Source organism: Suncus etruscus, chromosome 19, assembly GCF_024139225.1.
Source record: "Suncus etruscus isolate mSunEtr1 chromosome 19, mSunEtr1.pri.cur, whole genome shotgun sequence".
Classification (NCBI taxonomy): Eukaryota; Metazoa; Chordata; class Mammalia; order Eulipotyphla; family Soricidae; genus Suncus; species Suncus etruscus.
This window is the reverse complement of record NC_064866.1, coordinates 6,808,403-6,833,125: the sequence shown is the minus strand read 5'-3', so window position 1 is coordinate 6,833,125 and position 24,723 is coordinate 6,808,403. Positions and strand designations below refer to the sequence as shown.

At 48.5% G+C, this 24,723-nt stretch overlaps 1 protein-coding gene across 1 annotated transcript in view; it reads left to right on the top strand.

The window, feature by feature from the left end:
- Nucleotides 1-335: 335 nt before the first annotated feature.
- The window catches only part of PTGFRN (prostaglandin F2 receptor inhibitor), a 107,125-nt gene continuing 82,737 nt past the window's right edge, over nt 336-24,723 (top strand). Inside the window, exon 1 of the mRNA XM_049765905.1 lies at nt 336-407. Within this exon, the coding sequence (XP_049621862.1) occupies nt 356-407 (52 nt within the window). The 5' untranslated portion in view covers nt 336-355. The remainder of the gene's footprint in view (nt 408-24,723) is intronic.

Here is a 24,723-nt window from a genome sequence, read left to right as displayed (position 1 = left end):
ATGCATGGAAAGAGATGATGGCATTTCCAAGCACAAAAAAAACTTTCCAAAGCTGGGAGTCAAGTCAGCCCTGAGGCTGACTGGTTTTGGGGGGTGGGTGGGTCCCCCCTGTGGTCTCCTTTCCTTCTAGAGGGGGATCCCCAAATCTACCTACGTGGAGTGGGGCGGGTCCCGGGGCTGCAGCTGTGCCAAAGTTGGGGCTCAGGGGCTGGCAGGGAGGCGCTGCGGTGCCTCCCCTTGGCTTTGGGGGAGCCTGGGGGGCGGAGGAGCCGGAGCAGGAGGAGGAGCCGGAGCCGGAGCAGGAGCCCGAGCAGGCGGCGGCCGGGCCGGGCAGCGTCTCCGGGGCCGCGGAGCCATGGGGCTCCATGGGCCCAGGCCTTTGCTGCTGCTGGCACTCTTGGGGTTCGGTGAGTGCTCTTGGGGCGCGATCGGGGGGCCGGGGGAGCCATCAGAGGGGTGCAAAGCCAGCTACTGGACACCCTGGGGGCCACCGGGCCCGGCCCGGCTGCACATGGGGCGCGTTTGGCTGGCCGGGTAGGATTCGAATCCACGCCCTTGGGAGGGGCCCGGGTCTCGAACCTGCGACCTCGACCTCTCGGCGGTGGTCCGGCTGCCCTGGGACTCCCGGCCCGGTTCGGATGGGGCCGAGTCGTGGGGTGCCCTGGCTGGCCCGGGCTTGATTGGCTTAGCCACCCGTCCTAGGGGCATAGGGGTTCGGTTCGGTTCGGTTCGGTTCGGTGCTGGCCGCCCACCTCCTCCTCCTCCTGGAAGCCGGCTCGGCGCCGTCTCGCACACAAAGAGCCCCGAGCGTGGCTGTTCGGCAACTTTGCGGACCTGTTGGGACTCCGGCACCCCTCGCCGGGGCTCCCCAGGACCGGACCTGGCCCAGGAGGAGAGAAGGGAGGGAAGGAGGAAGGAAGGAAGAAAGGAACGGGGGACACTGGGCTCCGAACCCCCGCCAGCCCCGGGAGATTGCCTGCCTTCCTGTCTGCCCTCCTGCCTTTCGCTTTCTCCTTCCTTCTGTCTTTCCCTCTTTCCTTCCTTTCTCCCCTCCTTCCTCTCTCCTTCCCTCCTTCCTTCCTTTACTCCTTCCTTCTTCCTTTCTTCCTTCCCTCCTTCCTCCCCTCATTCTTCCTTCCTTCCTTCCCTCCTTCCCTTCTTCCCTCCTTCTTCCTTCCTTCCTTCCCTCATTCTTTCTTTCTTCCTTCCCTCTTTCCTTCCTTTCTTCCCTCCTTCCTCTCTCCTTCCCTCCTTCCTTCCTTTACTCCTTCCTTCTTCTTTCCATCTCTCCTTCCTTCCCTCTTTCCTTCCTTCCCTCCCTCCTTCTTTTCTTCCCTCCTTCCCTCCCTCCTTCTTTTCTTCCCTCCTTCCCTCCTTTCCTCTGTCCTTCCCTCTTACCTTCCTTTCTTCCCTTTTTCCTCTCACCTTCCCTTCTTCCTTCCTCCCTCCCCCCTCTCTTCCTTCTTTCCTTTCTTCCTCCCTCTTCTCCTCCCTCTCTTTCTTTCTTTCTTTCTTTCTTTCTTTCTTTCTTTCTTTCTTTCTTTCTTTCTTTCTTTCTTTCTTTCTTTCTTTCTTTCTTTCTTTCTTTCTTTCTTTCTTCTTCCTTCCTTCCATCCTCCCTCCCTCCCTCCCTCCCTCCCTCCCTCCCTCCCTCCCTCCCTCCCTCCCTTCCTCCTTCCCTTCCCTTCCTTCCTTCCTTCCTTCCTTCCTTCCTTCCTTCCTTTTTTTCATGCTCAGACACCATCTGCAAGTCGTCACATAGTGCTCTCTTAACGTGCTTCCCAGCCACAGTCAGACTTCTGCTTCTGAGGGCCCCACCCCCACCCAGAACTGACCCTTACCCCTTTGAAGTTCTTGGAGCACTTTGGTCAGGGGTCATTGGGACAGAAAAGGAATCCTGCAACCCCAGCATGACACCCTGAATTCCCAGGCCTCCTTCCCTTCCCACCCAAGAGAGGACAGCTTTGAATTTGCACTCAGCACATGGTGTGTGTCTCTGGCCCAACCCACTCCCAGCTGCAGGGCGCTGAAAAGGCTGTGTACTTTTTTTTTTTTTTTTTTTGCCTAGCAGGTCCCAGGGGAGATCTCCATGGCCTTCCTGTCCTGCCTGGAGTAGGTCCCCTCCTGTCCTGGCCCACGACTTCTGCCGATGGGTCAGCTGTCATTCATTTTCCTCCTCTACCTCCCAGGAGTTTCTGGGACTCAGTCCCTCACAGCTCACCCAGTGCCATTACTGTAGTGGCGGGCTTGTGCGAAAAGCTTCCAGGATTTTGACTGGTTGGTTCTGCAGTTTCTGTTTTTCTCCTTTGGGCCCCACCTGGGGTTGTTCAAAACTTACTTCTGGCTCTGTACTCAGGGGGCAAGGTGGGGTGCCAGAAATGGAACCAAAGTCAACAAGTGTTCTACCCATTGTGCTATCTCTTGACTCCCTCTTTTGTAGTTTCAGATCCCAGTTTTTTCAGGCCTCTACTTCCTCTGGGCCCCTTGGAATAGCTCCTATATTTTATGCCCTGAATTGGTGGCCAGGCTCAGCCTAGCTTCGTGTCTGTATCTATTAATGTTCCCCCCTCCCCAGATTTGAGGGAAGGTTACAGGCAATGGAGGGGTAGAAGGGTGAGGAAAAAGTTTGAAAAGAGTTCCTTGAGTCACTATTGCAAGAAAAAGGCAAAGGACAAAGAAAAACTGGAAAAGGTGTGGGAAAGCTTTACCCACCAGGGTATACTCTCCACATTCAAAGCACGCAGAGAATTGTGGTGACACTTTCACTGCCTTACCACCCAAGAGTTCCCTGAACTTGATCCTCCACCTGCTAACTCTGTCCCCCCAGGATCATACTTTGATGTGACCTCTGGGAAGCCCTGCGTCCACCATACTGAATCTTGAAATACAATCACTCCATAAGCAAGGCGATCTTTCCTCTTGTATTGCAACCTGGGGATAGATTTGCTGTCACTGGCCTCTGTGACCTCCATGGTCACTCAGGTCCGTATGGCCTAGCCTCTTGCATCCTTCTTCTTTTTCCATCAACTCTTGAAGCTTTGGTTCTGTGTGCAAATCACTTCTCATGTTCTGGTTGACTTTCCCAGACGCATCCTTTCTTAGTTTATTATTTTCCTATAGGATCCTTTTTCTGGTCCCAACTTAGTTGTTTCTTTATGTTTTTCTTTTCTTTTTTTTGGTAAAAAAACTTTATTTATTGATTGATTCATTGATTGATTGACTTCTAGGACACACCCAGCAGAGCTTATGGGGTCATTCCTGGCTCTGAACTCAGAAATCTCTCCTGGGCGGGTAGGGAACCATATGGGATGCCATGGATCGAACTGGGACCCTCCCGGGTCAACCGCATGCAAGGCAAACACCCTACCGCTGTGCTATCTCTTCGGCCCCTTTTTATGCTTTTTTATTCCTGGATATTCTGCCCTCCCTCTAGCCTTTCTAACTCAGACACTTCATTCCTGGTAACCTGTTCACTGTCCTTTACTCCTGTCAAATAAACTCTCTGTGAACCTTCTGGGTTTTCCCCCCTCCTTCTCCTCTACTCTTTGTATCACCTTTTCTCCCCAGAGCTCACTGTCTCCCTGAGACTTTCCTATCTAAAATACCAATCACAGTCATAGCAGGATGCATTCAGCTTCTGAGAGCAGCGTTTCACTTGTCACCCGTGTCTCATTCACGTCTCACCCAGGTCTCATCCATTCAACAGTGTTTCTTGAGTGTCTAGAAATAAAACTATCAAAGAATATGGACCTCAGCGAGGAGTGGGTGAGAGTGGGTGGACAGATAATAAAATAGCAAACTACAGGACCGAAGGAAATACCTGGCGTAGAAACTAAAAGGCTGGTAGGCTGCGAGGAAGTGGATGATTCATTTACATTTGGGATGAGCTTGGTGGAAGTGGTGACATTTGAGCTGAGCCTTGAGAATCATTAGAATTTTGAAAGAAAGGAGGGAAGAGCTTTCTTCACTCTGGGGAAAAGCGCAAGAGTGGATGAAGTGCTTGGCTCATTCAGAAATGGCAGCTGAGTTGCTTGTCACTGCAAATGGGAAGAGGAGGAGAAACTAGTGAAAGAGAAGGGTGGAAAGGTGGATTTGGTGTGGACCCTGCGGACTATAGTGCTGTGCTGAGAAGTTGACCTTTGGATGTTCCCAGTTATAACTCTGACTTATTACTCTGATAATATTTTTTTTTTGTTTTTTGTTTTTGGTCACATCTGGTGATACTCAGGTGTTATTCCTGGCTTTGGCTCTGCGCTCAGAAATCACTCCTGGCAGGCTCTGAGAACCATATGGGATGCTGGGGATCGAACTCAGGTTGGCTGTGTGCAAAGCAAATGCCCTTCCTACTGTGCTATCACTCTGACCCCTCTGAGAATTATTGTTCCTGATCCAAACCCCTCTCCCCCAATGCAATTCTTTCCCTGGAAGCTGGAGACATGCAGGGGTCCTCAAACTTTTTAAACAGGGGGCCAGTTCACTGTCCCTCAGACCATTGGAAGATCTGACTATAGTAAAAACTTACGAACGAATTCTTATGCACACTGCATATATCTTATTTTGCAATGAAGAAACAAAACAGATACAAATACAATATGTGGCCTGCGGTCCATAGTTTGAGGACCTTTGGTAGACTTTCTCTGGGAGGCCTGGCATGAGTAGGTGGTTGCTAAATATTGGCAATCTCTGTTAATGTGTGCATCAACTCCTTTTATCAGGAGGCAGTAGGTGCCCATAGAAAGTGCTCTGAGAGTCAGATTGGAGCTGAGGAACTGGCTGAAAAGACTAGAACTCAAACTTTGCATGTGGGATTCCTGGGATTAATATCTGGGTTGATATCATGGTCAGGACTGGGAATAACCTCCTACTACCTTTGCTTGTTGCCTCTCCCATGATCCCCAAAGAAAAAAAACCTCAAGTAACTTTAACATGGTTGATGTTTAAAGGTCAGTTCTCACTACTGTGGGGCCTGATTCACAAGAGAGATATGAAAACCCTGGGAAGGGTCACATCAAATGTCTGTTCTAGAACTTTCTTTTTTTCCTCTCTCTTTTTTTGGGGAGGGGGATTTTGGCCACACCCGGCGGCACTCAGGTTACTCCCTGGCTCTGTGTTCAAAAATCGCTCCTGGCAGGCTCAGGGGACCATATGGGATACCAGGGATCAAACCTGGGTCCATTTCAGTTCTGCCGCATGCAAAGCAAATGCCCTACCTGCTGTGCTATCACTGCCCCTAGAACTTTCTTTTCTAGAGTATTTTTGTTTGTTTTTGAGGGGCTACACCGGATATACACCAAGGCATACAGGATCCTGGCTTTTAGATCAAGAATCGTTATTGGTAGGGCTCAGTTCTCAGTGATGCTGAGAACCCACCCCAGGTTGGGTATATGCAAGGCAAATGTTCTGTTTTCTGAATTATTGCTCCAGCTCAAAATGGGATTTTTTTTTGTAATTTGCATTTTTAAGAAATATTTGTGTTTCTGGAACCATAGTCCAGGGGCTAAGCTGATTGCCTGGCATTGACTCCCATTCAGTTCAATCACCACCACATATATTGTTCTGGCACAAGCATATTTTTCCTGAGCATTTTTAGGAGTGACTCTATGGGAAAGAACAGAGCTTGGAGTTCAGCTCCGGTGTAGCTAGGTATGTCACCCAAAGAAAGAGAGTTGATGGTTCACTGGAATAATTTGGAAATGACAACAGTCTCTATTTGTATTTTAAAATGTAGGCCTCCCCTAATGAACTATATAATGGACTTTTGAAGATTCTTACCTTCCTTTCATTGACTTAAAATGCTCTAACAAGTAGACTCTAAGCACAAAGCTTCCAAGAAGAGAAAAATCCGGGACCAGAGTGATAGTAAAGTGACAAGGGCATTTGCCTTGCTTCTACTCAACGTGAGTTCAATCTCCAGCATCCTGTATGGTTCTCCAAGTACTGTCAAGAGTGATTCCTCTGTGGCGTAACCACTGAGCATCCTCAGGTTATGGCAAAACCAAAATCTAAAGGATACAAAAAATTGAGATATTTGGAGAATAGGAAGGAGCAAGGGCTCCCCTAGTGTCCCCATTCTGGCTCCCAATTTCTCAAAGTCTCAATGGCATTTCTGTTCTTCACAGCCATGGCTTCTAAATCACCTCAGTTGTCATCTTGACCTTTTCATACAAGGACTTCGTGAGCTAGCTTGGAAGTTGCACACCTCCATTTTGCACGGGTTCCCCAAAAACCATTTTACTGTGTGAAGACTGAGAAGGTCTCCCGGAGGAGGAAAGAGAGGATATGGGGGGTGGGGGGGTACAGTTAGCCGGCTCTGTGTCAGTTCCAGAAAATCTAAAGTCAAAGGGAGTGTGTGTCCAGCCTCTCCTATAGCCTGGACGCAGCCACTCATCCATAATGCATGTGTAACTGTATACTGAATATATTGTTGGTTCTTTTCTTAGATTCCATACAGACCTCTGCACCTAACAGGCTCCCGGAGTAATAATAGCTTCTATTTAGAGTACACGCTGAGCACAAGTTCTTGTGTATGCTCTCTTGCTTACTCACAGCCATGGTCTGAGAAAGACACTGGTGTTTCTTCCATATTGGTGAAGAGGAAACTGATGGGTACCCAAGGATCTACACTTGCTGCTGCTCCCTGATAAAGTCAGTGGTCCTGTCCCAGGATGCCATTCTCATGACTTGAGGATCCTCAGAGACTTGGTCTCTACCCAGAGAAGTCAGCTGATGGACACTGCCATCTTGCGCTTGAGATAAAGTGGGAAAGGATGATGACAATTTGCAAGCCAAAGCCCACTTGAAAGTGTGTTGAGAAGGACTGGAGAAATACTACAGCCTGGTACGGTGCTTGCCTTGCATATGGCAGTCCCAGGTTCAGTCCCACCCAGCATCTCATATGGTCCCTGAGTACAGAGCCAAGAGTAACCTCTGAACACCCCAGGTGTAGCCCCAAAATAAAGCCAAAGAAAAAGTATATCAAGAGAGGTAGGGTGTAAACCCAAAACAAACGAATAAACAACAACAAAAACAACCAAAAAAGGTGAGCAAGCGATAGCCCAGTGGGTAGGGTAGGGTAGGGTAGGGTGCTAGCCTAACATGCGGCCTACCCAGGTTCAATCCCCGGCACCCTATACGGTCCCCTGAGGCAGCCAGGAGTGATTCCTGAGTGCAGAGCCAGAAGTAACCCCTGAGCACTGCTAGGTGTTGCCCAAAATCCCAAAGGAAAAAAGAAAAGAAAGGTGGGTTGGAGTTAGGGACTGGCAGTGATGTGGCAATTTGAGGGCATTGATGGAGGGAGGATTTGGGGTGCTATAAATGACAAAATAATAAGTTTGCTGAAGTGGCAGGTAGAGGGGGTTTGGAACTTTGGTGGATGGACACTGACACACTGTTATTAATAGCCTTGAAATCATGGTACCTCAGTTTAGAAAGGGGTTAGTGGGGGACCAGAGAGATAGCACAACACTTGCCTTGCACGTGACTGACCTTGTTTTAATCTCTGGCACTCCATATGGGTTGCCTGAACCCTCCTAGAGTGATCCCTGAGTGCAGAACAAGAGTAAGCCCCGAGGACTGCCTGGGGTGGCCCCCAAACAATAAAGGGGGTGCAAGATCTGATTTAAGACACAGATGCCCCTCCCAGATGTAGCAACTCTGAGGACCTGAGAGGGTTTCTATCCAGCCCCTCTCCCTGAAGCCAGGGAACAGAAATGTAGTTTTTTCTAGAAAGCCCCAAAGGAGGAGCAGGAGGGGCGCTCGCACGCACGAGGAGCCTGGTGAATCTACCCAGCTTCCCGGCCTTTGAAGTGCGTTGGCCTTGGGAGATTCCTGGGCCCTCATTTTTGCCTTGTTAACAGAATTCTTGTATCTGCCAAGCTGATTAATGCCTGCCCTGGCTATAATTATTCTTATTAGCCTCCTGCATAGGAACTGGGGCTGTCACTGATCTTGCCTTACAAGGCAGTAGGTCTGATGGGCATTTTCATGGGCCCTTTTGTGACTAGTGGCTGAGCTTTATTTTCCTCCATAGATCAAATGTCTGCTTCCTCGTAGGACTGTGTCTGTCTGTCTGCTCCACTCGGGGTGTGCTGGTCTGTCAGTATGAGCCTACCTCTCACTCTATCAAAAGAAAGTCAGGAGAGCTTGCCAGGGCAATTCCTAGCGATTCATTTAATTGCATGGGTTTGTAAGAGGCAGGGGAGCCCCGCTATTTGACTCGCTGCTTTGGGAAAATAACTTGGACTGGCAAAAAAATAAATTCTTCCCAATTTATCTTCTGGAACAGGCGAAGCACTGCAGTTGGCACCGTCAGTGGTTTTCTCAGTCCTGAGCCATTTTTTACCCCCTTGCCAGCCGGAGACTTTGCAAAGCAATGGAATTAGACCCAGTCGTTAAGGCTGTCTCGGACCGCAGCGCCCTGGGTTTCCCTCAAATGAGAGCGAAGAGCCCCGCAAACACATTTCTGTTCTTCGAAGGCTGATTTCTTTCCACAATGCCCCGAAGTGTTTGTGCTGTATGATGGAGCCGCCAGGCAGCGTGATTCAAGTGTCAGAATGATGTTCAGGGACCTTAATTGCGTCCTGTTTCCCACCTTTCTAAGCAGCTGGAATGTGCAAAGTATTTGCATCACTCCAGAATGGGAGGGGGGGCGGGAGGAGAGAGGGGGGGAGGAAGAGAGAGAGAGGGAGGAAGAGAGGGAGGAAGAGAGAGAGGGAGGAAGAGAGGGAGGAAGAGAGAGAGGGAGGAAGAGGGAGAGAGAGAAGAGGGAGAGAAAGAGTAGAGAGGGAGGAAGAGAGGGAAAGGGAGAGAAGAGAGAGGGAGAGAAAGAAGAGGGAGGGAGGGGGAGAGAGAGGAGAGAGAGGAGAGAGGAGAGAGAAAGGAGAGAGAGGAGAGAGAAGAGAGAGAGGAAAGAGAGAGGAGAGAGAGACGAGAGAGAGGAGGGAGAGAGGAGAGGGAAGAGAGGGAAAGAGAGAGAGAAGAGAGAGGAAGAGAGGGAGAGAGAAGAGGGAGAGAAAGAGGAGAGAGGGAGGAAGAGAGGGAAAGGGAGAGAAGAGAGAGGGAGAGGGAGAGAAAGAAGAGGGAGGGAGGGGGAGAGAGAGGAGAGAGGAGAGAGGAGAGAGAAAGGAGAGAGAGGAGAGAGAGAAGAGAGAGGAGAGAGGAAAGAGAGGAGAGAGGAGAGAGAAGAGAGAGAGGTGAGAGAGACAGAAAGAGAGGAGAGAGAGGAGAGAGAAGAGAGAGAGGAGAGAAGAGAGAGAGGTGAGAGAGACAGAGAGAGAGGAGAGAGAGAGGAGAGGGAAGAGAGGGAAAAGAGAGAAGAGAGGGAGGAAGAGAGGGAGAGAGAAGAGGGAGAGAAAGGAGAGAGGGAGGAAGAGAGGGAAAGGGAGAGAGGGAGAGAAAGAAGAGGGAGGGAGGGGAGAGAGAGGAGAGAGAGAAGAGAGAGAGGAAAGAGAGGAGAGAGGAGAGAGAAGAGAGAGAGGTGAGAGAGACAGGAGAGAGAGAGGAGGGAGAGAGGAGAGGGAAGAGAGGGAGGAAGAGAGGGAGAGAGAAGAGGGAAAGAGGAGAGAGGGAGGAAGAGAGGGAAAGGGAGAGAAGAGAGAGGGAGAGAAAGAAGATGAGGGAGGGAGAGAGAGTGAGAGAAGAGAGGAGAGAGTGAGAGAGAGGGATTGATCTACGGGAAGGAATTTCTTTGAGAAACAGGAAGACTATGAAGACTCAGATTGGGGTGTAGGATTCTGAACACATGACAGGGTGACAGCTTCCTTTGAATCCTGATGCAATAAGGACCTTATGTCCGCAGAGGGGCTTTCTTCTCAGACCCTAAACATGACAACTGAGCTAAGGATGCACTAATCCAGGTGTGTTTGGAGAGAATGGCTGTCTTGTGGGCCTGGCACCTGAGTTATGTAAATTATAGGCGTGCTGTGATTTGGGCCTTTTGTCATAGCCCACAGAGCAATGCTCCTGTTTTGGGGTGCTCCCTGTGTGCAGCTAAGGGACCTAAGGGTATCCAGCTGCTGTTTCTCTTTAGCCCAGCTTGGTGTTGGAAGATGAGTGGTTTAAAAGTGGAAGGCAGAGGGGCTGGAGCTATAGCACAGTGGTAGGGCATTTGCCTTGCATGTAACCAATCCAGAACAGACCTGGTTCGATTCCCAGCATCCCATATGGTCCCCCAAGACAGGAGCAATTTCTGAACACATAGCCAGGAGTTACCCCTGAGTGTCACCCGCTGTGCCTCCCCCCCCCCCAAAAAAAATAAAACAGTGGAAGACAGATGAGCAGCTTCTGTATGCACCTGAATCCAGGAAGGATGGAAACTGGCCGGAGAGGGGCTCCAGCCCAGATGTGGCACTGAGGGACGGGGAGGGGATGCCAGGTGACCAAGTTCACTTGAGTCTGCTTCTGCAAGGGCATCTTTAGAGACTGGAGTGATGGCACTGTAGACAAGGCCTTTGCCTTGCATGCATCTGACCCATGTTCAATCCTGGGCACAGCCCGGAGTAATTCCTGAGTACAGAGCCAAGAGTAAGCTCTGCGCATTGACAGGTATGGCCTAAAAACAAACAAACAAATGAAAACAAAAGCGAGTACACGCACCACCTGGTTAAAGAAAGGGAGGGTAAAGGATACATTTATTTATTTGTTTGTTTATTTATTTAATGGTTTTTGGGTCACACGTGGTGATGCTCAGGGGTTATTCCTGGCAATGCGCTCAGAAATCGCTCCTGACTTGGGGGGGGACCATATGGGACCCTTGGGCATCAAACCTTGATCTGTTCTAGGTTAGCACTTACAAGGCAAACGCCCTACCGCTTGTGCCACCGCTTCAGCCCCTCAAGGATACATTCTTTTTTTATTTTGGTTTTTGGGTCACACCCGGCGGTGCTCAGGGGTTACTCTTGGCTGTCTGCTCAGAAATAGCTCCTGGCAGGCACGGGGGACCCTATTGGACACCGGGATTCGAACCAACCACCTTTGATCCTGGATCGGCTGCTTGCAAGGCAAACGCCGCTGTGCTATCTCTATGCGCCCTCAAGGATACATTTTAGTAGAACCTGGCATGAGGCCCCAGGGGGACAGTGGGATAATAGGGTGCTTGCTGATACGGGTTTGATCCCAGCATCCCATGGGGTCCCCTGAGCACCTGCAGGAGAAATCCTTGAGTGCAGAGCCAGGAATAATCCCTGAGCACAGCCAGGTATGGCTTCCCTCCTCCCCAAAATGGGAGACTTGACCAGATAGATGCTGAGTAGATGGAGAGGGAAAGAGAAACGTTCAGTTTGGAGACTGAAGCAGAGTGTTGCCCCCCCTTTTATTTGGTCCAAGTGGAAACCTACCCTGCTCTGATGGTTTGATTTGTTTTTTTGTTTGTTTATTTTTCATCTTGGGGTCACACTTGTCATCGCTCAGGGCTTCCTCTTGGCTCTGCGCTCAGAAATCCATCCTGGCAGGCTTGTATGGCCATATGGGATGACAGGATCTGAACCACCATTTGTCCTGGATCTGCTGCGTGCAAGGCAAACGCCCTACCACTGTGATATCTCTCCAGCCCCTGGGCCACTTGAATGGGGACATGGGAGTGACTTCAGACCTACTAGGAGCTGTGTCCTTGCTCTAGAGAAGGTTGGTGCCACAAATGGCACCCTGCCTGCTTTGTCTCTGCCAGAAGCAGTGGAGGGAAGAAGAAAAGTGCTGTGAAAGATTCTAGTGTGTGTGACTGGGTGGGTCTTTTTTCTCTGCCACCTCATTGAATTTTGGGGTCTCACCTGTGGTACGTGGGGGCTTCTTTTGGCTCTATTTTTGGGATGGGAGGGGAAGGGGTGGTCATTCCAGGTACTCAGAGGCCCATGTGTTATGGAGATTGAACCTAGGCCTCCTGTGTGAAAAACCCGGTACTCAACCTCACTGAACCTCTTTGGCCCCATCTCACTTTACATTTCAAACTCCTTCTCTTCCTCCCCAAATTACTCTTGAAGGTCTCCCATTTATGAGACAGAGAAAGCCCTTTACATCCATCTGAGTATTAATTTTAATTTAATTGTTTATTTATTTTGGTTTTCGGGCCACACCTGGTGACTCTCAGGCATTACTCCTGGCTATGCGCTCAGAAATCACTCCCGGCGTGGGGAACCATAGGGGATGTCGGGGATCGAACCGAGGCCTGTCCTGGGTCAGCTGCATGCAAGGCAAATGCCCTACCGATGCGCCACCACTCTGGCTCCATGAAAACTGTTTTATGTGAATGCTTCAGGCACAGCTAACTTGGTGGCTGATTTTGTAACCTGTCTCTCTCCTATCTTCATTGGTTGATATTCCGGTGGTAGACATTAAAGCAAAAGAAAAAAAATCTGGTGTGGACCTATAGGGGTGAGCAGGGCTTGCTATCAGCATCCCTTGGTAGGTACCCCAAAACCTACCAGGGCTGAAATCTGCATGAAGATTCAGGAATAAACCTTGAGCATAGTTGGGTGTGACTGTGAGAAAAAAAAAAGATTCTATGCTTATTTGAATTATTTCTCTATTTCTACCCTCCTGAGAGTCACTGAGGTCGATTGATGTAGAAATTCGTCTGAATTAGGCCTTGGAGCTGGGGACCAGGGACAAATGTCCTCCGGTCTGAGTGTCTGCATCTGTAAGCGGGAAGCATTCCTCTCTTGCAGGCATGTCATGAAGGTTAAATAGAAATCATCTAGAAGAAGGCGAACATGAACGCTAAGGTAGACACATCCCCCAGCCTGGCTGCTGCAGTGGCCCCTGGGACTAGCAATCAGGGCAGCACTTGAGAGAGTCTCACTCTAAAGAGACAAAACCCTTCCCCAAAAATGTGTCTTGTTCCCAGGTGTCCCATGTTGCCTTGGTGGACTTGAGCAGAGTTGGAAATGGGAGATGCACAGGCTGTTGGAGAGAGGAGGGGGAAATGGGGAGAGAAGGTGGAAAGGAAGGAGAGAGGCAGAGAGGGAGAGAGAGAGAGTGAAAAGATAGAGAAGGAAATAAGACCTTGAGGGGAGCCCATTTGCTCACATTTTGGGGTCACACGTCTATCCATTTTTTTTTTGTTTTTGGGCCACACCCGGTGACTCATAGGTGTTACTACTGGCTATGTGCTAAGAAATTGCTCCTGGCTTGGGGGACCATATGGGATGCCAGGGATTGAACCGCTGTCCATACTGGGCCAGCCTTGTGCAAGGCACATGCCTTACCCCTGTACCATCGCTCCAGCCCCAACATGTCCAGAATGGGACTCTGTGTAATGAACTGTTCATGGCGGGCTGGGACCCCTGGTAGAAGCTGAGACCACATCAGAGAGGGGTCAGACCAAACCCAAGTGAGCCCGTGGGTGAGTGAGGCCAGATGACCTGAATGACAGTTGGGTTGATGAGTTTGTGGGCAGGATGTGGGTGAAGAAGGAGAGACAGCAAGTAGGAAGACCCAAAAGTGGGAGTTGCGGATCCCAAGAGGTGACTTCTGAGTCAAGAGCTTGGGGGGTCACACAAGCTGAGATCAGAGCTTTCCTCTTTGTTCTCATTGTGGCCACTTTTTCTCTAGTACCTGACTGGGCAGGGCCAGATGGATTAGGAGGAAGTGGTGTGACTTTGTGACCATTTATCCAGTCTCACATGGACAGATGGTGCATACGGAGGACAGATGGGTTCAGGCGACCATTTGGGGTGTTGGGGATCAAATCTTGATCAGTCATATGCAAGATTTAACCACTATGCTATCTCTCTAGTCCCTCTTAAAATTATTTCAGGGGTTATACCTGGGTATTAAGGGGAAAAGGTAATAACTTGTGATTGGGTTTGGGGGAACAAGTGAACACTGACCAGGAGAAACCAGTCTTTCCTTCTTGTCTTTTCTTTCTTTCTTTTCTTTTTCCTTTCCTTTCCTCCTTCCTCCCTCCCTCTCTTCCTCCCTCCCTCCCTCCCCTCTTCCCCTCCTCCTTCCCTTTCTCCTTCCCTCCCTCCCTCCCTTCCTCCCTCCCTCCCTCCCCTCTTCCCCTCCTCCCTCCCTTCCTCCCCTCCTCCCTCCCTTTCTCCTTCCCTCCCTCCCCCCCTTGCTCCCTCCCCTCTTCCGCTACGACCTCCCTTCCTCCCCTTCTCCCTCCCTTTCTCCTTCCCTCCCTCCCTTCCTCCCTCCTTCTTCCTTTCCTTCCTTCCTCCCCTCCCTCCCTTCCTCCCTCCCTTCTCCTTTCCTTCCTTCCTTCCTTCCTCCCTCCCTTCCTCCCCTCCCTTCCATCCTTCCTCCCTCCCTTCCTCCCTTCCTCCTTCATTCCTTCCTTCCTTCCTTCCTTCCTTCCTTCCTTCCTTCCTTCCTTCCTTCCTTCCTTCCTTCCTTCCTTCCTTCCTTCCTTCCTTCCTTCCTTCCTTCCTTCCTTTCATTTTGTCCCCATATCACAGTGCTCAGGGTTTATTTCTTTCTCTGTGTCCTGGATCACTTCTAGCAGTGCTTAGAGGACCCTATGGGATGCTGGGGATTGAACATTGGTCAACTCTCTCTGATTCCCCTCCCAGTCTTTTAAGTTATTGCAATAGTCCTGATTTGTGCCAGATAGTTCATAAACTTAGCCCATGATGTAACAATCACCACCATTAGACTGAGGAGGCAACTGAGTCACAGAGAGGCAAAATAACATACTCCAGGTCACAGAGAGGCAAAGTACCTTACTTTCTCAATGTCACATGACTAGCTCCTAGAGTCTAGGATTGAGCTGTAGCATCAGGCACAGTACTGCCTATCTGTAGTAGTCACTGGTCAAATATATACTTGAAAATATTTTAAAAATTTTTGTATCATTGGCCAAAATTTAATGGTACTTTTTCCCTTCTTGCTGAAAACAGGAGGCTTCCATTCTAGCTCCTGATCTAACACTCCCCTTGTTTTTGTGACCTTGGACAAGTTGCTGACTAGCTCATAGCCTCTGTAAATTGGGGACTGCACTGCTGAGCCCAGAGGCTCCTTGCTGCCTCCTGGACGTCGGTGCTGACCCCTGCTGTTGACCATATGGCTGCTTGGTCAGACCTTGGCCTCTCGCCCGTCTTCTCCTCTCCTGCTGTCTGTAGCCTGGGCCTTGGAGCTCTCCCCTGCCTGGCCCTTGCCTACAGCTTGCAGTGGTGGTCTGGAGGGCACAGGGGACTGTTGGCTGTTATGACTCCGCATCAGCAATAACTTCCTTCTTCCTGTCCATTTTCTGTGTTGCTAAACTGGACACCTGTCCCTCAGTCCTCTTTTATTTATTTATTTATTTTTGGGTTTGGGGTCACACCCGGTGGCACTCAGGGGTTATTCCTGGCTCTGTGCTCAGAAATCACTCCTGGCGGGCTTGGGGAACCATACGGGATTCTGGGAATCGAACCACGGTTTGTCCTGGGTTGGCCATGTGCAAGGCAAGCACCCTACCGCTGTGCTATTGCTCCAGCCCCATAGTCCTTTTGATTTCAGAGGTATCCCTACTAAGCTAACTGCCATTACTGGACTGTTGCAAGTCAGCCTCTGAAGAGGTTGACTGATGGAGAGATGGAGGATGAGGTCTTTCCCCTCCAGCTCGAAGCACGCATCTGCCACCCTGTTCAGCCGGTGTTTCTGAGGTGAAGCGGTGGGTAAACAGCTCGCAGACAGTCAGGCTTGTGGAAATATTAGCTTTATTCGGTGGACAAGACTGAAGTCCAATGCCTCAGCATCAGTTCCAGCCAAAAGCTCCCCCACCCCCCGCCTTCCACAGACCCTTGTTTTTATCCCCCAGAATCAGGTACCACCCAATGGTGGGATCAGATACCAACCAATGGTGGAAGCAGAATCAGGTACCACCCTAGGGTGGGGGCAGAATGCCAGGTCACACCCTAGGGAAGGGCACAATCACGGATCAGGGTAGGGTCAGTAACATAATAATCCCATAAAATGTTTACATACACAACACTGGACATTTGGGATAAGTCAAAAAATAGTAAAAGAAATAAGACAGTTGTATTCCAGACTTGCTTATTGATGTATGTGTGTGCAAGCTCTGTTGAGATCCATACCCCTTTAGGGATATCCAGTTGTTTGTGCCCCATTGGCTTTTCCACCTTCCTACACCTTCCTCCATGTTTCTACTGGACAAACTTAATTGGCTCAGAAATGTGTTTCTAGTTGTGGGTTTCCTATTTATTTTTCCTATTTATTCACTGGTGGATGCAGTACTTGCTAAAAGCATGCGGCCTGAGAAACTTCCAGATTGTGGTGCGATGTTATGCTGTGCCCTGCCACTCCTGCCACTCATTGGCCACTGCATACTGGCTGCTACCTGGCTCTTCTAGCCACAGAGCTATGCAGCTCTTGTTCCCATGATGTGTGTGCTGTCTGTCTTGGAGGCACAGATGTGATGCTAGTTGGGAAGTGTCATACAGTTCATTCTCTTTTGGGAAGACTAAGAAACGAGGGCAACACAATCTGTGATGCTCATAGCATACTCTTCATCTGGGCTCAGGGATCACTTCTGGCAGAATTTGGGGCACCTTATGGGGTGCTGGGGATTGAACCCTGGTGGTTGGCTGCATGCAAGACATTTAAATGCCTTGTATGTTGGACTATCTTGCCAGCCCTGTCATATATTTTCAGCTGTTTTAGGGGTAGCTTGCTATTTTGATTAAGTCTTTGACTCTCTAGGATGTCCTTCTTAAGAGCAGATGTGTATTCATTAATTTGTTGCCTACCCATCATACTCCTTTGCTTATGTTGTTGCAAAAAGCTGAAAATCCAAACAAACCAAGCCATATTTGGCACAGCCATTTCGTTTTCCATTTTCTGCAGGTTGGCACATTGGAAAGTTTTCTTATTTATTAGAAGGCATTATATTATAGTCCATCTTGTTTGACCAAGAAATCTAAACAGGGAGTTTCAAGGAAAAACCACAGGGCCAACCTAGCATACGTTGGGATCCACTCATATTCAATAAAGCAAATCCTGGTGTGAGTAAATAATTGTGCCGAACTATCTTCATCATGATCCAAGATATTCCTGCATTTTCCTATTTCGTTTTGATTCCTTTGGCAGCATTTAGGGAAGAGCTGCCATGTTTCCGCCATTGTAAAGGCGACGGTGATGAAGGCACAAAGAAATGGAGATATAATAAGCCAGTTAGACTCATGCCTCAGAACATATTAGGAGCTTATGCAATGGCCATGTGGGTGAACTATTAGCTTGCCTTGCAGGTGGGGTGTTAGAAAAGTTAGGTTATAAAGAGGTTGTTGGAGGTAAGACTGACCTAGGAGCTGTCATTATGAAAAGGCTCCATGGAGCAGCAAGCTTTGGCAGCCACTTTGAGGCAGGAGGAAGCAAAGCATTTCAGGTTGGAAAGGCCCCATTGAGTGCAGTTTCTTCAAGGTGGAATGGAATCATATGTGCAAATTGGCATCCTGTTTGGGCATCAACAGACTTAAACCAGAATAGCAAGAGAGACCACAAGGGAAGTGGATATTAAATGCTGGGAAGTGGGGGAAGGCTGGCAGAAAGGAAGAAAGTGAGCAAAGTCACCCTGAAAGGTGTTGACAGCCATTCTGGTGCCATGAGCAACTCAGGCTTGTGCGAGAGGCTGGTACAGACTTGGGGGTGCCTCCAGCTAGCGTGCCTGCTAAATGAAGGTGATAAGTCAGGCCATAATCCTATTTGGGATGGTTTCTTACAAGGAAAATGGCTGGCAAAACAATTACTGATATTCCCCTCAGGTAGTTTCAGAGCCTTTCTTCAAAGGACTGAGTGAAGCGTTTGTGGAAGGATGGGGAATTCGAAATGATTTTCTAGGAAAACGAGGTTTGTGTGATCATGTGGCCAATTCATCAGAGTCCCACTTTAATAACCATTTATCCCCCGCACAGTTGCGTTCTTCACATCCACAGGAAGAGACCTGAGAAATTGAGTGTTGAGCAGGTATGGAAGACGTTTTGGAAGGTCCCCGAGTTCCGGTCCTGCTTGAGGGGATGGGAATGTCTGGCCCCTTGTGTGTTCCGGAACTCATAGGCCTAACGTAGAGTGTGAGTTGGATTTTAGGGTAAGGGCAAGCTTTAGGTAGAATCCTTGTATTCAGGTCATTAAATAAAGACCAGATGAAGACTGAGCCCAAGGCAGAGTTCTATGATACCAAGGTCCCAAGACTTCAACATGATAGAGGCATCCATTGTTGCTGATTTACTGAATCTTCTTGGCGTTGTTTCTTTTGTCTGTTTGTTTGTTTTTTTAATTTATTTTTGGTTGTTTTGGGCCACACCCGGTGATACTCAGGGGTTCCTCCTGGCTATGCACTCAGAAATTGCTCCTGGCTTGGGGGACCACATGGGGACACTGGGGGACTGAACCTCGGTCCATCCTAAGTTAGTGCATGCAAGACAAATGCCCTACAGGTTGAGCCACTGCTCCAGCCCTCTTGTTTGTTATTTTTGTTTGTTTTGCCACTTCTGGTGGCAATCAGGACTTACTTCTGGCTCTGCACTCAGGGATTTAACTCCCAGAGGGTTCAGAAGACCATATGGGGTCCTGGGGACTGAAGCTTTCTCTTCCACATGCAAGGCAAGTGCTCTCTCTACCTGCTGTATTAGCTCTCTGGCCCCACATGGCCACATGACATCCGGGTGATGTTGCCTGTCACATGGCTGGCTGCCTCCGTCCTATGCCCTGTGTCTTGGTTTCTCAGAGTGCAGCCATTGATCCGTAATGATCTGTGTATTCAGAGAAGTGGCTGGCTCGCCCCACACTGGAAGCAAAGCTGGGGCTGTCTGTTTGGTTAATTCCAGTGTCTTAGAAAGTCAGAATACTTCCCTTGTGTCTCGAGCTATGGAACTGAAGGTGCCTTAGAGGTCACAGAAAGTGGAGCGGATACAGCTGGCAGTGGTGGAAAGATGGGTTCCTGGCGACAACTTTCTTTTTTAAAAGCACTGATGCACAAAACTGGGTTTGGGGGAGGGACATTGGTCCTATTGAGGAAGGAAGGTACCTACTGGTGATGGGAGTGGGGTTGAAATTATGTGAGGGAGAGCATCATGGACACTATTGTAAGTCACAGAACCTCAATAATTAAACACAAATATATAAAAATAAGAAACACTGGGGCTGGAACAATAGTACCCTGGGGAGGGAGTTTGCTTTGCTTGTGGCTGACCCAGGTCTGATTTGGCATTCCTGAGCACTACCAGAAGTAATTTTTTGTTTGTTTGTTTGTTTGTTTTTGGGTCACACCTGGCAGCGCTCAGGGGTTCCTCCTGGCTCTATGCTCAGAAATCGCTCCTGGCAGGCTCGAGGAACCATATGGGATGCTGGGATTCGAACCACTGTCCTTCTGCATGCAAGGCAAATGCCTTACCTCCATGCTATCTCTTCAGCCCCCAGAAGTAATTTTTTTTTAAACTTTATTGATTGATTGGTGTTTGGGCCACACCTGGCAGTGCTCAGGGGTTACTCCTGGTTCTGCACTTAGAAATCACCCCTGGTAGGCTGGGGGATCATATGGGATGCTGGGAATCGAACCAGGCCCCTCCCGAATCCGCCACATGCAAGGCAAATGCCCTACTGCTGTGCTATCTCTTCAGCTCCAGAAGTGATTTCTGAGTGTAGAGCCAGGGGTAACCCCTAAACATCCTGGGTGTGCTCCCCCAACATTTATATAGAAGGTCTGTCACCTGTGCCTCAGGTCATAAAAGGGACAGAGGTTATTTTGTATTATTATTATCTTTTGATGTATGCTTGCCCACTTTGTTGTTGTTACATGCTGTATTTGCAGAAGAACATGTCCTTGGACCCTGTGGGGTATATGGAAAGAGAACATGGAAGTCAAACATGTTGAAAAATGAAGGGCTGGGCCAGGAGAGATAGCACAGTGGCATTTGCCTTGCAAGCAGCCGATTTAGGACCAAAGGTGGTTGGTTCGAATCCCGGTGCCCCATAAGGTCCCCCGTGCCTGCCAGGAGCTATTTCTGAGCAGACAGCCAGGAATAACCCCTGAGCACCGCCGGGTGTGGCCCAAAAAAAACCCAAAAAACAAAAAAAAAAACAAAACAAGAAAAATGAAGGGCTAAGGAACAAAGCAATAGCACAGTGGGGACATCATTTGCCTTGCATGCGGCCTACCTGGGTTCGATCCCTGTTATCCCATATGGTACTTTGAGCCTGCCAGGAGTGATTTCTGAGTGCAGAGCCAGGAGTAACCCATGAATGCTGTTGGATGTGCCCCCCCCCAAACAAAACAAAACAACAACAAAATGAAGAAAGGCTGTGAAAGTCCATCTTTTTCTTCTTTAAAAATTTCTTTATGGTTTTTGGGCCACATTCAACTAGGCACTGGTGTTACTTCTGGTTATCTAAGTCAGGAATTACTATGGGTTGTGCTCAAGGAACATATGGGATGTTGAGGATCAAACTCAGGTCTGCTGTGTGTAAAATGAGTGCTTTATCCACTGTACTATCACTCTAAGCCCCCTGAAGTCCATTTTTTTTCTCCTTTTCTTGGGTTTTTGGGCCACACTGAGCGATGCTCATGTGCTACTCCTGGCTCTGCATTCAGGAATCACTCCTGGCAGGCTTAGGGACCAGATGGGGTGCTGGAGATTAAACCAGGTTGGCTGTATGCAAGGCAAATGCCTTACCCACTGTGCTATTGCTCTGACCCCTGTAAGTCCATTTTTTTTCTCATGGATTTTCTCAATTTCTTCCTTGGCAGCTGGCGTGGAAGAGTGAGAACCCCTTAGCCAGTTCTCATCCTTGTTGTCACCTCCATCCTTTCCTCCCCTTTGTGTACTTGATACTCCTCTCTTGTCCCTCACAGACACCTGCCCACTTTCCAGGCTTCATCTTTGTGTCTCTTGGGGTGAAGAAGCAGCAATCACAGTGTCTTCTTGTCCCCATTGTCCTGGAGGGCAGCCAGCTCCAGCCATGTCTGCAGGAGGGACAGTGGCACTGTCACAGCATGAACCTGTCTCTGGTTCTGCAGCTCTGGAACTGCCTTTTTTTTTAATTCTATGTCAGGTATTTTGCTGGAGCTCTGTGCCCATAAGAATGCAGATATGGTCCCTTGACTCTCTTGGGTGTCAGTCTAAATCGGGAGGCATGACATAGCCACAGAAAGTATATGCAAGAGAGCATCACAGAAGTGTCCCAAGGAATGTCTGAGACACCCTAAATAAATGAATAAATAAATGCTGGAAGTAAAGTGAAAAAGGAAGGTGCTCTGGGGTGGTGTAGAGAGAAGTGCTCTTAGAGAAAGACTTGCAGCTCCTTTCTACCTCTGTATCACCTGTGTGTCTGCCCTACACCAAACTTTATTTCGATTTACCTTTGTTTTGTCTTGGAGGTATACCGAGTAATGCTCAAAAAGATGACCAGCTCAGTGCTCAGGGGTGGTTCCTCTTGGTGTTCAAAGGATCAAACCCAAGACTCCTGAATGCAAAGTATGTCTCAGTTCTTTGAGCTACTTCTTTGGCTTCCTATCATTTTGTTTGTTTGTTTGTTTTTGGACCACACCCGGCAGTGCTCAGGGGTGACTCCTGACTCTGCACTCAGAAATGGTCCTTAGCAGACTCGGGGATTCTATGGGATGCTGGGAATCGGATTCGGGTCTGCCCCTGGTCAGCGTGTGCAAGGCAAATGCTGTGCTATCTCTCCAGCCATGGCTCTCTATAATTGTACTTTTAAGACTTTTTTAGTAGCGCCTACAGTATCCAAGTAGCTAGTTTTTTTAGCCCCAAAGAAGGATGGTGATGAAACTAATGTGGGAAAATGTGAGGTTCAGAATGCTGAAGTTGTGTTTCTCTCAAGGGTGTGGAGAACTGGTCTCTTGATTGAAGCTTTGAGTAGCAATTGCTTCAAACATTTGATCTTTATTTTCTGCAAAGAGCTTTTTGTTTTTTGTTGTTTTTTTTTTTTTGAAAATTCAGCCATGAGGGGCCATATCTGATGGAATGAGATGAAATTACTTTTGTTAACTCAGCGAGAGGCAGCTACAAAGTTCAGTTTTGCCTCTAAAATCCCATCTTGCAGAAAGTAACCGAGATGGTTGTGATTACAGTCATGACATCATGAGGATGTTGTTGAACAAGGATACAGAGATGGTAAGGAGATCCCCATCCATCCAGGGTTTCATGGTCCAGCACCTTAGGGCAGCACCCTAGGGTGATGGTGGGGGCTGCACTCTGAACTCTGCTTTGAAGCATCTGAGGGAAGTCCCAGAGAAAGCTTTTGCAAGATGCTCTCTGCAAAACTTTTGCAGCAAGTACATTTACCGCTGCTGACTGGTAGTTTTTCTGCTGGCAGAGAAGGGTTGGTTATTTAAAGAAAGGGGAAGCGTGTGAATAGTAGAAATATACTTGTTTATAGGAGCACGCTGGTCAGGGAAGCAGAGTTTATGTATTTATTTTTAGTCTTTTGGTAACTGGAGGAAAGGGCGAAGTTGTAGGTTCTTCTAAAATATGGGGTTGAGACCAGAGAAAATTGAAAGAGGGTGAAGAGCCTTGGTTTAAATGAAGACTGACAGCCTGGCATTATGTATGAACTTTTCTGTCTTCTGGTACTGCCTTCATTTTCTTTATTAACTAGAAGCTGTGGGGTTGGAGCTGTTGTGCAGCGGTAAGGTATTTGCCTTGCATGTGGCTGACTTAGGACGGACCGCAGTTCGATCCCCCAGTGTCCCATATGGTCCCCCAAGCCAGGAGCGATTTCTGAGTGCATAGCCAGGAGTAACCCTTGAGTGTCATCGAGTGTGACCCCCCCGCAAAACACACACACACACATACACAAAAGAAAGAAGCCATAAGGGTTTCATTGTTGAGGGGACTCGGGGTACCACAGGGATCCATCCTTCTCAACTCTGAAACATGGCAAGGTGCAGCTGGTCAGACTCACCTGTAGGAGTTATTCACACAGTAGGTGTAAAGCTAAGAGCTGCTTGATGGAGAAATGAAACTTCAAATCAGTGGGACCCAAGTTTTATTTGGACAAGTCATGTGCACCCAGTGTCTTTAGTTCAATCCATTGTAAACCTATCTTACTTGACCTCTACAGGATGCTCAACATGTGTCTGTCCATGTCAGAAGCAGGTGTAAGGCCTTACAGGATTAGAAGGATGAACATGTCAAGAGAAAAGCAATAAATGGGGACTGAAAACAATCAAAAGGAAAGGCAAAGCTGCTGAGGTAAGGAGTGGAGAATACTGTGCCACTCCATGCCCACAGCGAGTTTAAATCCAGTATGAATGCTCTATCCTCTTTAAACTAGAAGCTAACAGGAGGACCAGGTGTTCGCATAGAACTTGGCAGGCTCTGTTGGCTGACTCGAACATGGAGAGGATTGAAAATGGCTGAATAACGAAGGGGTGCTGGGCAGTGCTTGGGTCTGGGCAGCTGTTAATTTCATAGAATGCTCTAAAATAATCCTTGTGGATAGATCTTACTTCGTCTTGTTCTGTCCCTGGCTTTTGGTCAAAGAATTGTTGAAATTTTTTTCATGTTTATTGAGTTATTTCGGTTACACTCCATTATGGATGGTCTCAAAGTGGGTTTTGCTGTTGATGTTGTTATCACTCCCTTCACCTAACATCTCAGAATCTCATTTTCCATATTAATCCTCTCTGAGTGGATTATTAAATCACATGAATAGGGCTGGAGTGACAGCACAGTGGTAGGGCGTTTGTTTGCCTTGCACACTGCTGACCTGGGACATACCCAGGTTCGATCCCTGGCATCCCCATGGTCTCCGCCCGCCAGGAGTGATTTCTGAGCTCAGAACGAGGAGTAACCCTTGACTGTCCCCAGGTGTGACCCCCCCCAAAAAAAAATCACATGAATAACCTACATACCATAAAGCAGGTCTCTAAATGCATGGTGGAATGTGTCAACTCCTGAGTCCTTGGAGGGCAGACTGGGCTCCCACCTTGACTCTCTGAAACAATTAGGGTTCAGTTGTGAAACACTCGCTAGAGTAATATGAAGGAAAGCATTTGCTAGATTTTATACCATTGTGAGATATTGGGGGAAAGGCAGCTTGAGAAGAGGTTCAAGATTCCAGAAGAATACAGGCCAGGACAGGCTACTGAGGTACCAGTTAGGGTGGAGAATGGACCAGGCAGAGTGGGTCTACTCAGGAACAGGCATAGGATTTGGGGGGTGAAGATTTGCTTTGTCCCAGGTATCCAGTCTCCTCTGAATGACAGGCAAGTTTCTGGTGGCTTGGGTCCATGTTGGTTTCTAATTGTCACAGTTGTGAAGGAACCCCCAGAGCAGAATGAGACAAATGGGAGACCCTCTGTCTCCACAACACCTGTGTGTTTCTCACCTCCTTGATAACCTATGACTGTCACCAGATCAGACTAGTCTATGTGCTTCCTTCCCTTCTACCTCTCATCTGTCATGGTTGAGATGAACCCGGAAGTGCTTTTGGAAGAGAGGATTTTGGGAAATGTAGTTCTGTCTTCACTAAAATGATCATCCAAGCTCCACCCTTGAATACAGTAGAATTACAGGTCTGGCCTCCCAGGAACTAGCTGTCAAAGGCCATCCATCCAGATGCCATGTCTTGACTCTGTGCTCCATTGCTTAGCTGAGTTATGACCTAGCTTGATGAAGTGACTCTGGCTGACCATTCCTTATCAATAGTGCCACATGAATGGTTATCTTGGCAGCAAAAACTCAGTAAAATAGTGCTGTCTTCCAAGAGGCTGTCAATTCTAGTAGGGTGCAGTTTTCCTCTTCTCTAATATGCTCCTGTTTGAACCTG